The 12,374-nt window shown below is 41.2% G+C and overlaps 1 protein-coding gene and 1 long non-coding RNA gene across 3 annotated transcripts; one reads left to right on the forward strand and one right to left on the reverse strand.

Annotated features, from left to right (window-relative positions):
• LOC106102704 lies at positions 1-268 on the forward strand. The gene is made up of 2 exons (XR_001225592.1): positions 1-56; positions 129-268. It is a non-coding gene; the product is annotated as an uncharacterized LOC106102704 (long non-coding RNA).
• A 6,123-nt stretch (positions 269-6,391) lies between these two features.
• LOC106102725 (RNA-binding protein squid) lies at positions 6,392-11,897 on the reverse strand. Of its 2 annotated transcripts, XM_013282277.1 has the most exons (8): positions 11,677-11,897; positions 10,629-10,669; positions 10,121-10,395; positions 9,804-9,935; positions 9,351-9,618; positions 7,752-7,814; positions 7,025-7,137; positions 6,392-6,470 (listed from the first exon to the last, which is right to left on the reverse strand). In XM_013282277.1, exons 1-7 carry the CDS (start codon positions 11,793-11,795, stop codon positions 7,067-7,069), a joined length of 969 nt encoding a protein of 322 aa, XP_013137731.1. In that variant the 5' UTR covers positions 11,796-11,897; the 3' UTR covers positions 6,392-6,470; positions 7,025-7,066. The 2 variants fall into 2 exon arrangements, with proteins under 2 accessions (XP_013137731.1, XP_013137732.1); XM_013282278.1 differs by lacking the exon at positions 7,752-7,814 and having other exon boundaries at positions 11,677-11,896.
• Positions 11,898-12,374: the final 477 nt, after the last annotated feature.

Genomic DNA, 12,374 nt, shown 5'->3' on the forward strand with positions numbered 1-12,374 from the left:
GCGAGCTGCAGCTGCTCTGCAAGTGCTTTGGCTTCAAGCGCGGCTGCGGGGACGAGGTCGGCACTCACACACACGCCCATACATGCAAACACACAGGCAGTTCGATATGACAGTATTCCATTGTGCAGGTGGACTACCGCGCGCTGTGCACCGCGCTGGAGCTGGTGCACGCCACCACGCGCGCGCAGCCTTGCTAGCGACAGCGACACTCTCTCTGCCATACGTTATGTCCATTGTTCATGTGATTAAATTATTAAACCAATGTAAATGTGTTTTTTACTTGTAAAAGATTGTAGTTCTTCTTGCGGGTATTTACGTTAGTTAAACTAGTATAAATAAAACAACGTGAATTATGTTTTTAATATATTTTTAGTGTAATTTAATGTAAGTTGTCATTGAATCTCTTGTGGTCGACTCTCTGGGCGTTACCGTGATGTTGGCGACTTCACTTGGCGTCGTTGAAGATGCATTGTCTGTGGGGGTACTTGACAGCAGAGTAGTGAAATATGTCGGTTTATTTGTTGGTGCATTTGATGTACTGGTCCTAAATGTAGATGTTTCTTCGGATGCTGTATGTGCTGAAGATGATGACTCTTCTGTGATGTTAGCTGGCGGTGAACAGCCGGCGTCTTCCGTTCTGTCGCAGACGTGTGTGGTGGGGCTGAAGTGTAGGCCGGCGGGGCACTGCCGGCAGATGGCCACTCTACTCACGCAGTAGTAAAACAGCTCGCAGTCGTCCGGGTGGGGCAGAAGGCGATCCTCGCCGACACCGGCGCACGTCACGTTTGTTATTGATCTCTCAAGGCAGCGCCGCCGCACAGCATCGCCATCGAACCGCCACGAAGTCAGACTGCAAAGAAAAAAAACAAATATTATCCTATTGAGTTACAAACCAAGGATTAAAATATTTTTATAGACAGGAACTTATCCGTGAATTTTCAGCACCGAAAAATTTTTAACAGAAATAAGTAAGAATGACGAAATAAGTATAATAAATGAATAAACTGACGCAAGATGTCCGGGGCCTAGGAGAACTGCGCCCTGGGCAAGCCAGGGGCCCAGCAATAGGCACACTATTAGCGCCGGATACTCCATGCTCGCCACACTACACATTCAATGGCTAATTACCGCAAACTATGCCTTATAAATAGACCGACAAGGCAATTTCCTGGTACCTTGATAACAACGAAGTACTTCTTCAAATACCTATTAGTTGTTATTCTCGAGTACCAGATTAATTATATTGACATCGTCATAATTGCGTAATTTGTTAAACAGTTATGCCGACACCAGATGGTCGAAGTGATGAATTAGAATCGCAGAAATCTAAACATCATATTGAATAAATCATTTTTTATTTGTAAAAATCATTAATATCCCTTAGAGACATTTTAAGTTTGTCTACTAAAAACGTGAAAATTAGTTAAAACCCCTCATTCGTTCCCACCTTGATGCTACGGCAGGTTACACTACTGTTGAGAAAAATCTCAGAAATGGAGAAAAGACTGATAACAATTTCATCTTTAATTGATTTTTTATAAAAGGAACAAACACTTAATATCACAAACTAAATGGTATATTTCAGCTTGTGTGCAGAGCGGCCAGGCCGCGTGGCTGCGTCACTGCGCATTAGTCATTTGATAACTATAGTGGATCAACTAGCTCATTATTATCATAAGCCGGGTCTTACCTCACTATAGTATGCTAATCAGTTATGACAATATTACTTAATAAGTAGTTAACTTCTAAAAAAATTACCCCTTAAGAAAAGACCTAGAGACCTTTTGTATTCCATTAATTATAATAATTTAATCGATTACGGTAATTGTTAAAATCTTTAGAAGTAAATAAAACAGCACATTCATTTAAACTTAATATATTTTACATAATTAATCGAGTTGATGCCATTGCGAAAGTTGTAGCCGTTGAATCGATCCGAATATTCGTTGACTTGTGGCGATGTAAGAGTTACTGTCTGCAGCCGGCGCGGTTCGCGTAATCACACACGTGTTTGGTTGGGTTGAAGTGGAGGCCGGCGGGACACTGCCTACAAATGGCGACATCACCCACGCAGTAGTAGAACAGCTCGCAGTCTGCGGGGTGCGGCAGAAGCTGGTCCTCGCTAACGCCAGCGCAGGACACGTCGGCCACGTAGCTGGCCACGCAGCGCTCCGGGATGTTATTACGGTACAACTGGGGTAGCACGTGCGGCAGCGGCAGGGCTCTAGGGACAATGTAAAAGATTTTTCAATCGTAACAGATAGAAAGATACATGTAATGAAACACGAATGTTACCAAGTGGATGATTATCACGAATTTTTAAATAACTTCTTGTTGTACACAGAATTGATACCTAAAGCAGAATTAATGCTAAGGGACAATTTGGTGTTGCAATTATAGCGTCATGGCAAATGTCGACTGCAGGTAATAAAGTACAGCATCGGTTTCAATGTTCCCAATGCGCTAAGCGCGATTTCTATGGCGCCTTCTTGAGAAGGGTTATACAGGAATGTGACGCTTGAGTAAGCAATAATACTGTACTCACGGATGGACCTCAGCGTGCAGTTCGTCAGCGAGACAGCCCCACAGGCCGAGCATCAGAAGAGAGAAAATCAGCGAGTAGGATGCCATGCCGAGTGATTCTTGTCTATTTCCAATAGTAATAACTTTGCTCACCTAAGCCCGGCTTATAAAGCAAAGGATAAGTGGATTAGACACACTCGAGACCTGAGATTATCCTCGATGTCGCGCCTAAACCCTTGTAATACTCAAGTAATTGATAAAATTAACAAATATTTTGCAAAATGACACAATTTACAGGATCAAATTTCGCTTTGTAGTCGCCGACTGTTGGATTCTACATAAGAATTGTAGAAACACTTGAAAATTGAAAAGACAAAACACTAATGGCAAACTTAATAAAACATTCAAACGCAGCGGTATTCTCGTTGAAGATCGAATCATAAAATGCCTCAAGAATTTGGCTGAAAGATGATGAGGAAATCAATTCATAATCCAATTATTCATCATAGAAAGAAGACTTATTAAAGGTACTTTTAGTTTTATAATGTTCCGATGAGGCAAATTTCATTTGTATTTATTTGTTTTTTTTTTTTTAATTACGCGCTGCCTTTATGCGTGTAAGCAATGAAAAATAGCTAATGTTACGACTAAACACTTGGTACTTAAACATTCATCTGCTTTCTAAAAGTGGTTTGTCCTTATCTGGCCACTTTTATAACTCGTAGGAAAAGAACATTATTTAACATTTGTACATTTATTTTTCATTGCCTGTCACTTCATGGCTAAATTCTTTAAGTCGAAAACACTATTATTATTAGATTTCCAACAGTCGTACGGCGGAATCAAACCAATTGCTTTGTAATTCTGTCTTTACCCTCTTGGCCTATTGGTGTTTCAGTACATATTGCCCATATATTTTTTCTATTATTTTTTGCTTTAAATTGAATGTCATTTGAGTTACTCTTCATATATATAAGGCAGGCTTTTACTGGTATTGTAAACTGGTTGATTTAATTTTTTTACCCAGTGTTCTACGTGTACGACGGAAAACATCGTGATGCAACCTGCACCTATCTGCAAAGTAATTCAAAAGATCGAGTATATGTGAAGTCAACCTGCACTAGGAAAACGTGGTCGACTTTAGAACTTTGGGTAGGCTTGAACCTCCAAGGCTCCAAGCACGGGGACGTACATATGGTGTGATGTAGCTTTTTTCTATATTATAGTATTTACTCCATATTTCTAGAGTTTATTATATGTTTGTCATTCATATTGAAATAATCCAGAAACCAAACCAACTGGGTGCTATATTAACTCGACAAAACTGATATATGTATATGGTAGGTACTTTATGGGAATGTGGGTAGGTGGTACTAAAGGCTTATTATGACTGAAACCAACTTTATTTTTATTAGCTATGGCTGTTTATTGGGAATAATATGTGACATAAACGTTGGCAGGTTACTCCTCGTCGGGTTGCGGGGTGTTTCCGCAGCCTGCACGCGCGGGTCGCTCGCACACATGCTTCGTGGGGCTGAAGTGAAGACCAGCGGGGCACTGCCTGCAAAAGGCGACGTCGTCTACGCAGTAGTAAAACAACTCGCAGTCCTCAGGATGCGGCAGAAGACTGTCCTCGCCCACGCCGGCGCATGGCAGCTCGCGCGTAGTCATCTCAAAGCAACGCCGTGGAATGTCGTTGTCATCTGAGATGCCCATACTCCTATGAAAATATACGAGTATGTATGAAAGATGTAATGCATACGTCGCTGACACCATTCTATTCAATAGCTTTCGTTTCCTTTGATCGCTTAAACCTTCGTGAAATACTATTCCTTACCCTCCCTGAGACAAATTTCTATCCCTTGTAATTAAAAAAAAACTTATAACTTTTCTCTACTTAACATAGTAACAAATATATCTGTGCAAAATGTAGTCTAGGCTCAAATGGTTGTGTAAAAATATCATTCAGTCAGTTTCTTTAAAGCAAATACTCACAAAAAATCTCCCGAGCGAACAACCCTTCGTCCCAGAGCGCCGCAAGCTATTAATGCGAGAAGGAATAGCGAAAGTCCTCGGTGCAACATGATGCTCAGCATATTTTCAACTGAAAACGTCGCTTAGCTCCTGTCTACTCGTTATATAGCTACCAAGCGCCACTCACTTCTATCAAATTATCCTGTCGGTCTGCGCCAAAAGATGTCGTTCCGAGTGGCTGATAAATCGAACAAGACATTTTGCAGATATCATTTTATAAACATACTTATGTTTTCTGCTTCAAGTTTCAATAAAACGTTGAAATAAATAAGTTCTCTTTCATATCACTTTATATTTATGTACTTAAGTTACTAAAAATTCACAGAACATGTTGGGGCTACGAGTTAGACATTAATATATTTGCCCAGGCTGGTTGGTGTGATAGTCGTTAGCTAAAAGGATGACAATCTATAGTTGTATATCTGTGTCAAGCGCAAGTAATGTCGCGTACGAGTCATAAAAACAGGTAGTGTTACTTATATTTTATTATTGTCTACTTTATTGGCAACATGTTTTTATTTCTTAACACACAAAATTTGTATGATTATCTTCTAGTCTGTTGTTCAGTGCTACTGCACTTCAACGGGGAAGCCGCTCGGAGGGGACCATTTCGCACCTCGTCCGTCCTCCGCACGCCCTCACATCGCGCTGCAATTAGTTGCACTCGAAACCATACCTCGGCAACACTTTACCTATTTTAGGCATTTAATAATTATTTAGTAGTTACCTCCAACGAGTATGTTAGTGTCACACCACCACTCCTAACATGCTTTTCAATGTATTTTAATAGAATTTAATATACATGGTTCTAGTGTTGTATTTTTTGTTGACACAAGATATGAAGTTGCTATTTGACTACGCCTACCAATATAAAATAGCAATTTTTCCCTCATGTACGTTTAATAGTTTTTAAGAGATTTCAATCTCATTGTTTTGTGAACGAGCTTCTCTGCGGATACATTCACTAAATCTAATTCTCTAATAGTCGTTTCAGCTTCAGCAGTTTAGAGTATACAGAAGGAATATACGTAAATTCAGTTTGTAATCTCATTCATCTAGTTTAGTCGTTTACCTTGTCCACTAAACACAGATAATTCGGCTTTATGTAATGTAATGTAATGCTGGACAATGAAGTCTTCATGAACCAGCGTTGTAGTTGCAGTAGTTTCACTTGAAAGAGAGAGAGGCTGGTCAAGAGAGGAGGCTGGTCCTTGTAATGTGTACTGGTCAGTGTGACGGTTTTACAATCACTTACATCGTTTATTTTTTAATGAAGACAAAACACTAATAACTAAGACAAAAAGTCATTTTATTTACAATTTGTTTATTTCCGACATACAATTGTACATCCCAAAAGTTTGTTCATGTCCGATCACTTATGCTAATTTCATTCCTACGTACGGAAGAAACATCAAGGTCGTACAAAATACATGATTCTGATTCCTTGTTTATAACCAAATAAAATTACAAATCTACAACATTTCTGCAATGAGATCCAGAACAAACGACCTTCAGGAGAGGAGGGGCTGGACACCGCACACAACCACACACACAAACGACGCTCGACGCTCGACGACACCACGACACATTATTCTAATTTAAGCTCTGTATCGTAGAATATTACTAAAAATCAGTTAAAATGGATCATTATTTCATACTTTCAAGTCAAATCGATCTATTCAGCAATAATACTCCAAGTGAATCTATAAATCAATACTATATTATAATCAATTTACGCAAAGGTCGCGCGCCCGGACGCGGCCGCGTCTCCGCGCCGCATTCTTTACTCGCGACTACATTATTATTCCTTATCAAAAATCTTAAGATTGTTTTCTTAAATTAATATGTGGAATGGAATGACGCGCCCCGCGCGGTGAGAGGGGCGCGGGGACGCCCATGACCGGTGACTTAACCTGCAACAAACACAACAACTATTATAGCTTCGCTTCCATCGCTCCGACGTGCTGCTGGCGGCAGGCGGGCAAGCGGGCACAAACAATGCCTGCTCCACACTTGCTCAGTACAGTTGGACATCTCCACTCGATAACTGGATTTATGTGGCATAATGTGAATACTAACTGGCGCCAGTAAGTTCAAACAATCCATGTCTGGCTGCGCAACTGTCCAACTGTATGTGCCAAGTGTGAACCAGGTATAAGCCAGGACACTAAGGTGAGGGTCAAAGCTGAACTGAGGGCTGACAAGCAGGGATGCATCATGTCAAATACAACTAAATACAAAAAAATATATGTTTTCCTCGTTTAGCTACATCTAAAATTTTAAAGTACGTATATTTAGATGGACGGCTGATATAAAGGTATCTCCAAAACAACTCAATAGATTCCTTTGAAATTTGGCACAGATGAACAATGCATGGAAGAAGGCTTTTCATATAACGCGCTGCTAGTCATACACATCATTTATCTTCTTTCTGTTTAAGAAGGTATGTGGAGGTACAAGGACTTACCTTATTATTGGACTGAGATGAGTTTGGGCAGGTACAGAGAGTTCAGTAGGGCTGGTGCCTCTGGTTGGCGCGGCCGCCGCCGCCGCCGCGCTGCTTGCCGCCCTGGTAGCCCGCTGCAACCATTGCATACACTGCCTCAATGCCGCTGCCGCCCACTACACGCTACACTGCTAGCGAACGCGCTTTATGCCAAATGCAGACTCTTCGCTATTTCGTAAAATGTGGATGCATTTTCTAACCAATTTATGCAGATATATTTACAACTAAGACTTTATTACCCGTTAGTATTAAATGTATAATAGGTATATTAATAGGTATTTATCCCCAAATGTTCCAAATTGAATGAACCTAACTAAAATTAGACTTAGTTATAAATGAAACTGCATGAACATCGCAACTAGCTATAAGCCTAGAAATGTATGAAGAGAAAAGTACTAGATGAACTAAGGACAGGCAGATCTACGAAAGCCGGCTAATTTTATGGAGTCGGTGACTTTATTGCTAAGACATACGACGGTTTGACGGAAATATTTAGCTTTAAAAACATTTGGAACCAACCCATCACTCAGTGCAGTAAAAAGTATATGTATATTTTATAGCTATTTATGTGAAGAGTGAATGAGGATGAATACAGAATAAGAAGAACGAAAAGTGAATAATTATTGCATCAATTTCCATCAAATCGCCGCAGTGAAGTGAGGGAGGGTGAGCAGAGGGTCGGCAGTACCTTTCCCGCGTGGAGCCGCGCGCGCGCCGTAGCCGCCCTCGTACCCTCCGTACCCGCCGTAGTCTGCCCGCAATACAAACCATTAGTCCGAGCGTACGAACGCATTGCGCGGACATTGCGCCGCCAGCTCTTGTGGACCCTTCACACGTCTTTGTTAATGCATTTCGGACTGCTTGTTGCACAAAAGCTCTAAGCCTGTACTACTTGTAACCCTTGTACAAAATTCCAAAACTAATATCAACTTTTATGAAGCTTCGAAATGGGAATTTATTTTTCAAGACCTACTCTCGATCACTATCCTTTGTACATTGTTGTAAATCTCAGATTTTAAAGTTTTATAAACTTTAATAAAAAAAAAATTAAGCAATAATCAAAGGTTGTACAAATTCTCATGCCCATGCTTTTTAAAAAGTACTAATTTCAATACTATGCAGCAGAGGTAGTCTGCTAGAACCATATTTAATTTTTCGTTTTTTTTTTTAAATTGCTATACGATTAGTTTCTATTCTAGTGACGACTACCAGAGTTAGACAAAACGTTAGAAACTATATGTTAATGGATAGCAAATAGTCGTGTTGTAGGTAGTGATGGGTTTGTGAGCAAGTGCCTGCGCCAGAGCATGCGGGTTAGTGGCGGCGGCGGCGACGCGGCGTGCCCGGTGTGGCGCGGTGGCGAGGCGCGGTGTGGCGTGGCGCAGTGTGGCGAGGCGCGGTGGCGCAGTGGCGCAGTGGCACAGTGGCGCGGGGGCGAGGTGGCGAGGTGACGGGATGTGGATCGGGATCAAATATATGGAAACACATTGAGATTTTTGTAACAGTGCTTTATTCAAAAGCTTCATCATATCTTTATCACTTTCACAATGTCTCTCCATATATTACCCCAATTTCCCAAATGTAGCATGTGGCGAGAGTGTTAATAGGTAAATAAAAATACCAAATACAAACAAAACTCGGGCGACAATGCTACATATGTCAAAAGTGGTATTACAAATAAACACTTATAAAACGTAAGGCAGATAACATATGTACACATACAGTACCCAGTGACACAATGATAAAGAGCGATCGAGCTGCGGGCACGAGCGCTGCGCTACGGCCGCGGCGTGCAGTTAGTGGACAAATCAAATAGCGCAAATTAAATATGATCTCTCGGAAACGAGTTACGTAAAATGATTAAAATCTAATTACTCGAAAAATGATTAGATAGAACCGCTGGTTATATTGATATATATCGTCTCCGACAACATTCACTACACATTATCTCGATAGAATATCCATGTAAATACGTAGTTATAATAGAAAAATAAATATTTTCTACACTAAGTCGTACACCTAAGGTCCACGTTGCTCCGAGTGGATCAACACATACAAGGTAAATAGGCATCTCAAGGACGGAGGCTCGCCCGTCGCCGCTGCTCGTGGCGCCCGCGCGCCCCCGCACGCTGCCCGCATGCGGCGTGCGGGCGGCGCGCGGGCGCACACGCTAACCTATCCTTACTCTACGATTACATGCTAAAATCAGGTAACATCAGTCGAGGTAATGTGTCGGTGAGCGGTACTTAGCGAACCTCGCCCTAGTAGTTCTGCTTGCCGCGTTTACCGTAATTAGGGTAGCCGGAGTAATCGTAACTGCCGTATCCGCCGTAGCCGTCGTATCCGTAGCCGCCGTATCCGTATCCATCGTATCCGCCGCCGTAGCCGCCCTGTCCGTAGCCGTAGCCGCCGTAGCCCTGGTTGCCCCAGGTGCCCTGCCCGCCGTAGCCGCCGCGCCCGCCGCGGCCGCCGCGCGCGCCCCGCCCGCCGCGCCCGCCGCGCGTGCCCAGCCCGCCCGGGCCCTCCGGCTTCGGCGTGGCGCGCTTCACGTCCACCTGAGACACACCACACATTGCACATTGCACTGCACTGGACATACTAAATCTACTAAACATTTCTGACTCATATTTCAAATATATCGAGTCGGGCGAGAATAATTCAGACAGTATCAAATAACAAATCATTATGTATTGATTTAGTGTCTTGAAATGCATAAAAAATACTTGTAATGAAACATTACCTCTTTGCCGGCGATGGTCTGCTTGGGAGTCTTGAGGAGCTCATTGACAACTTGCTCAGACTCAAATGTTATGAAGCAGAATCCTTTTCTTTGGTTCTTTGTCTTATCAAATGGCATTTCAACTTCAATTATCTGAAATTTAAATATAACATGAACAAACCAAAATATTATATTCCCAGACAAATTTGGACAAATATTTATCAGTGGCCCGGATTCCTCTTCAGGTAGTCTAGATTATTATAATTATCTCACCAAAACCGGAATTGTCATCATAACAAAAATGATTGGTTGTAAATCATTATTAGGTTAATACTCACAGTGCCGAAATTGCTGAAGAAGTTCTTTATTTCATCATCTGAGATTTCACTGCTTAAACCTCCAACAAATATCTTCCCATGCCTCGCTTTAGCTTTCTTTGGATCGACTTTCTTATTGTTGATTGTGTGGTCTCCTGCCGCCATCACTTTATCAATAGAATCCGGTGCTTTGAAAACAATGAAGGCGAACCCTCGCGACCGCCCCGTGTTGGGATCTGTCTTCACATTGATGCTCTCTATCTCTCCATACGCACTGAAGTGATCACGCAACTCCTCTGTGGAAGAAAATACTTACATTAACATTTGTTACCCAATAAAATGTTTAATACACCAAATGTATTTTATCCTCAGTATTGTGGGTAAAGCTTTCTTCAATTTAACTCAGAAGCAGAACTGAAATAATCATCATTATATTTTATAGCTTAAAAAGTGGTTAATATACTATTGAATTTTAACCATCAAATGCCATTAAATTACATTAAAATAAGGAACATGAGAGATGACTTACTATCTGTAGTTTCCCAGCTGAGGCCTCCCACAAAGAGTTTTCTGTAAGTTCATGTAAAAATAAATTAAAACAGGGGCATTAACAAATATTAACTGTCTCGAATCAGAGAATGTTTAGACTTAAAAATATTACAATTTAACATTAAACAACTATGCAGTACTTGTTTACAGTACTTTACAGCTACTTATTGTTCAAAAACAAAACTCCAAGCACTGCAGCAAAACAAATTGACAACCTGTAAGTTACAAAAAGGAAAACTGGAAACTTTATCATTAAATTAGACAACGAGATGTGAACAAAGAATGTTACAGTGATATCGCAAGATTTGAAATTGGCAAGTGTGAACGGGGCCCAAAATTAAGTGGCCGAACCAATGAGTGGTCTTTGGTGGTAGCTTTACTTTAAGTGTGAGCCCAGCGGATATATACCATGACGTCCTCCGGCGGCGGCTTCGGCGGCGGCGCAGGCTCACACCTGCAGAGAGACAGCCGGTTAGTAGCGCTCCACAGACGCGCGGGCCACAGTCATACCCACTACCACCGATTTAAAATCTTGCAACTACGCAAAACGGCAAAACGGCAAACGGCGTACGCGCCCACGCCCGCTCAATAACCGTAACATTCGAAACAAATCTAACATAACGGACCGAAGCGAAAAATCAATAACGGGACCGTGCCGGTTCCGGGCGCGAGAGACGCGCGTAAGACGCCATTTTAACTTCATGCGGCTACGAACTATTTCGGAAAATTTATGTAGAAGATAACGTCTGAAATGAAAACTATCACATCCAGGAATGAAATTTAATCGCGAAGAACCAACTGCAAAAGTGAAAACATTGAATTTTGAAAAGACCTTTGGGATTAAAATAGATTAGGATGCCGATAATAATAATGCCGGACCGCCGACGCCATTGCGGGTGGATAAAGATGGTACTGCAAATCACATTTATCAAGCTCAAATTTTTTATAACATTAAACAAAAAGTTAAACTCAAAATGAAAACATTAGTTTTAAAGAAGCTTTGTCGAAAGAAACTAAAATAGCTTTACCTGTCGTCATCGCGTCCCGACGCTTCTCCATTATTGTCTTGAATATCGCCGCCACCGTTTTCCATATTTCCATTTAATTGTTCTGTAACATCTTGCGCGAAATTGTCGTTATTGGCCATGACTGACTTATATGTAGGCTTATTAATAATAAACTAATAACTAAGGTCCACACACGACCTTCAACAATGAATGCCAAACGCAGAAGATTGAACGGAAGCCGGTGGTGAGTCGGCGCGAAATTGTTTAAAATGTTGGCAGCACACGCATAGACGCGGTTTTTTAGCAAGCGTTCTATCCCTTCCACCTTATTGAACCAATGAGCGATGAGGTGTTTGCAGAGGTCAATGGCATTCTTTTTGTGTCAAAAAGGATAAAAGATATCTTTAAGCTGTACACAAAAGAGATAGAAATAACAGGCACGGATCAATACCGGTGCCAACAATCCGTCGTTAGTTTGCCGCCAAGCCACCAATATATCTAAATAAAATTTAAGTTGCGTTCAAACAAACTTTTTTGTAAAATATTTAACATTGCAATGCCCGTGTAAAAGTTTTTAAAGATATTGTTAGGCTCTTAACTTATATCTATATAAATGTAATTTACATTAACATTTCCTTAATAAATCGATATAAACGTTTTGATAGTTGTAATGAAATAAAAAATCCAAAAACCAAACAAGATTATCAACATGAAATACC

The sequence above is a fragment of the Papilio polytes genome, unplaced genomic scaffold (assembly GCF_000836215.1).
Source record: "Papilio polytes unplaced genomic scaffold, Ppol_1.0 DF823912.1, whole genome shotgun sequence".
Classification (NCBI taxonomy): domain Eukaryota; kingdom Metazoa; phylum Arthropoda; class Insecta; order Lepidoptera; family Papilionidae; genus Papilio; species Papilio polytes.

Excerpts from the sequence above, each read along its gene's own strand:
- LOC106102725 (XM_013282277.1), bottom strand. The coding sequence starts at position 11,795 with ATGGCCAATAACGACAATTTCGCGCAAGATGTTACAGAACAATTAAAT. Across the intron at positions 7,815-9,350 it reads CTCCGGCTACCCTAATTACG|ACTACGGCGGGTACGGAGGG; the intron begins GTAAACGCGGCA and ends TATTGCGGGCAG. Across the intron at positions 7,138-7,751 it reads CGCGGCTCCACGCGGGAAAG|CGGGCTACCAGGGCGGCAAG; the intron begins GTACTGCCGACC and ends CAATGGTTGCAG.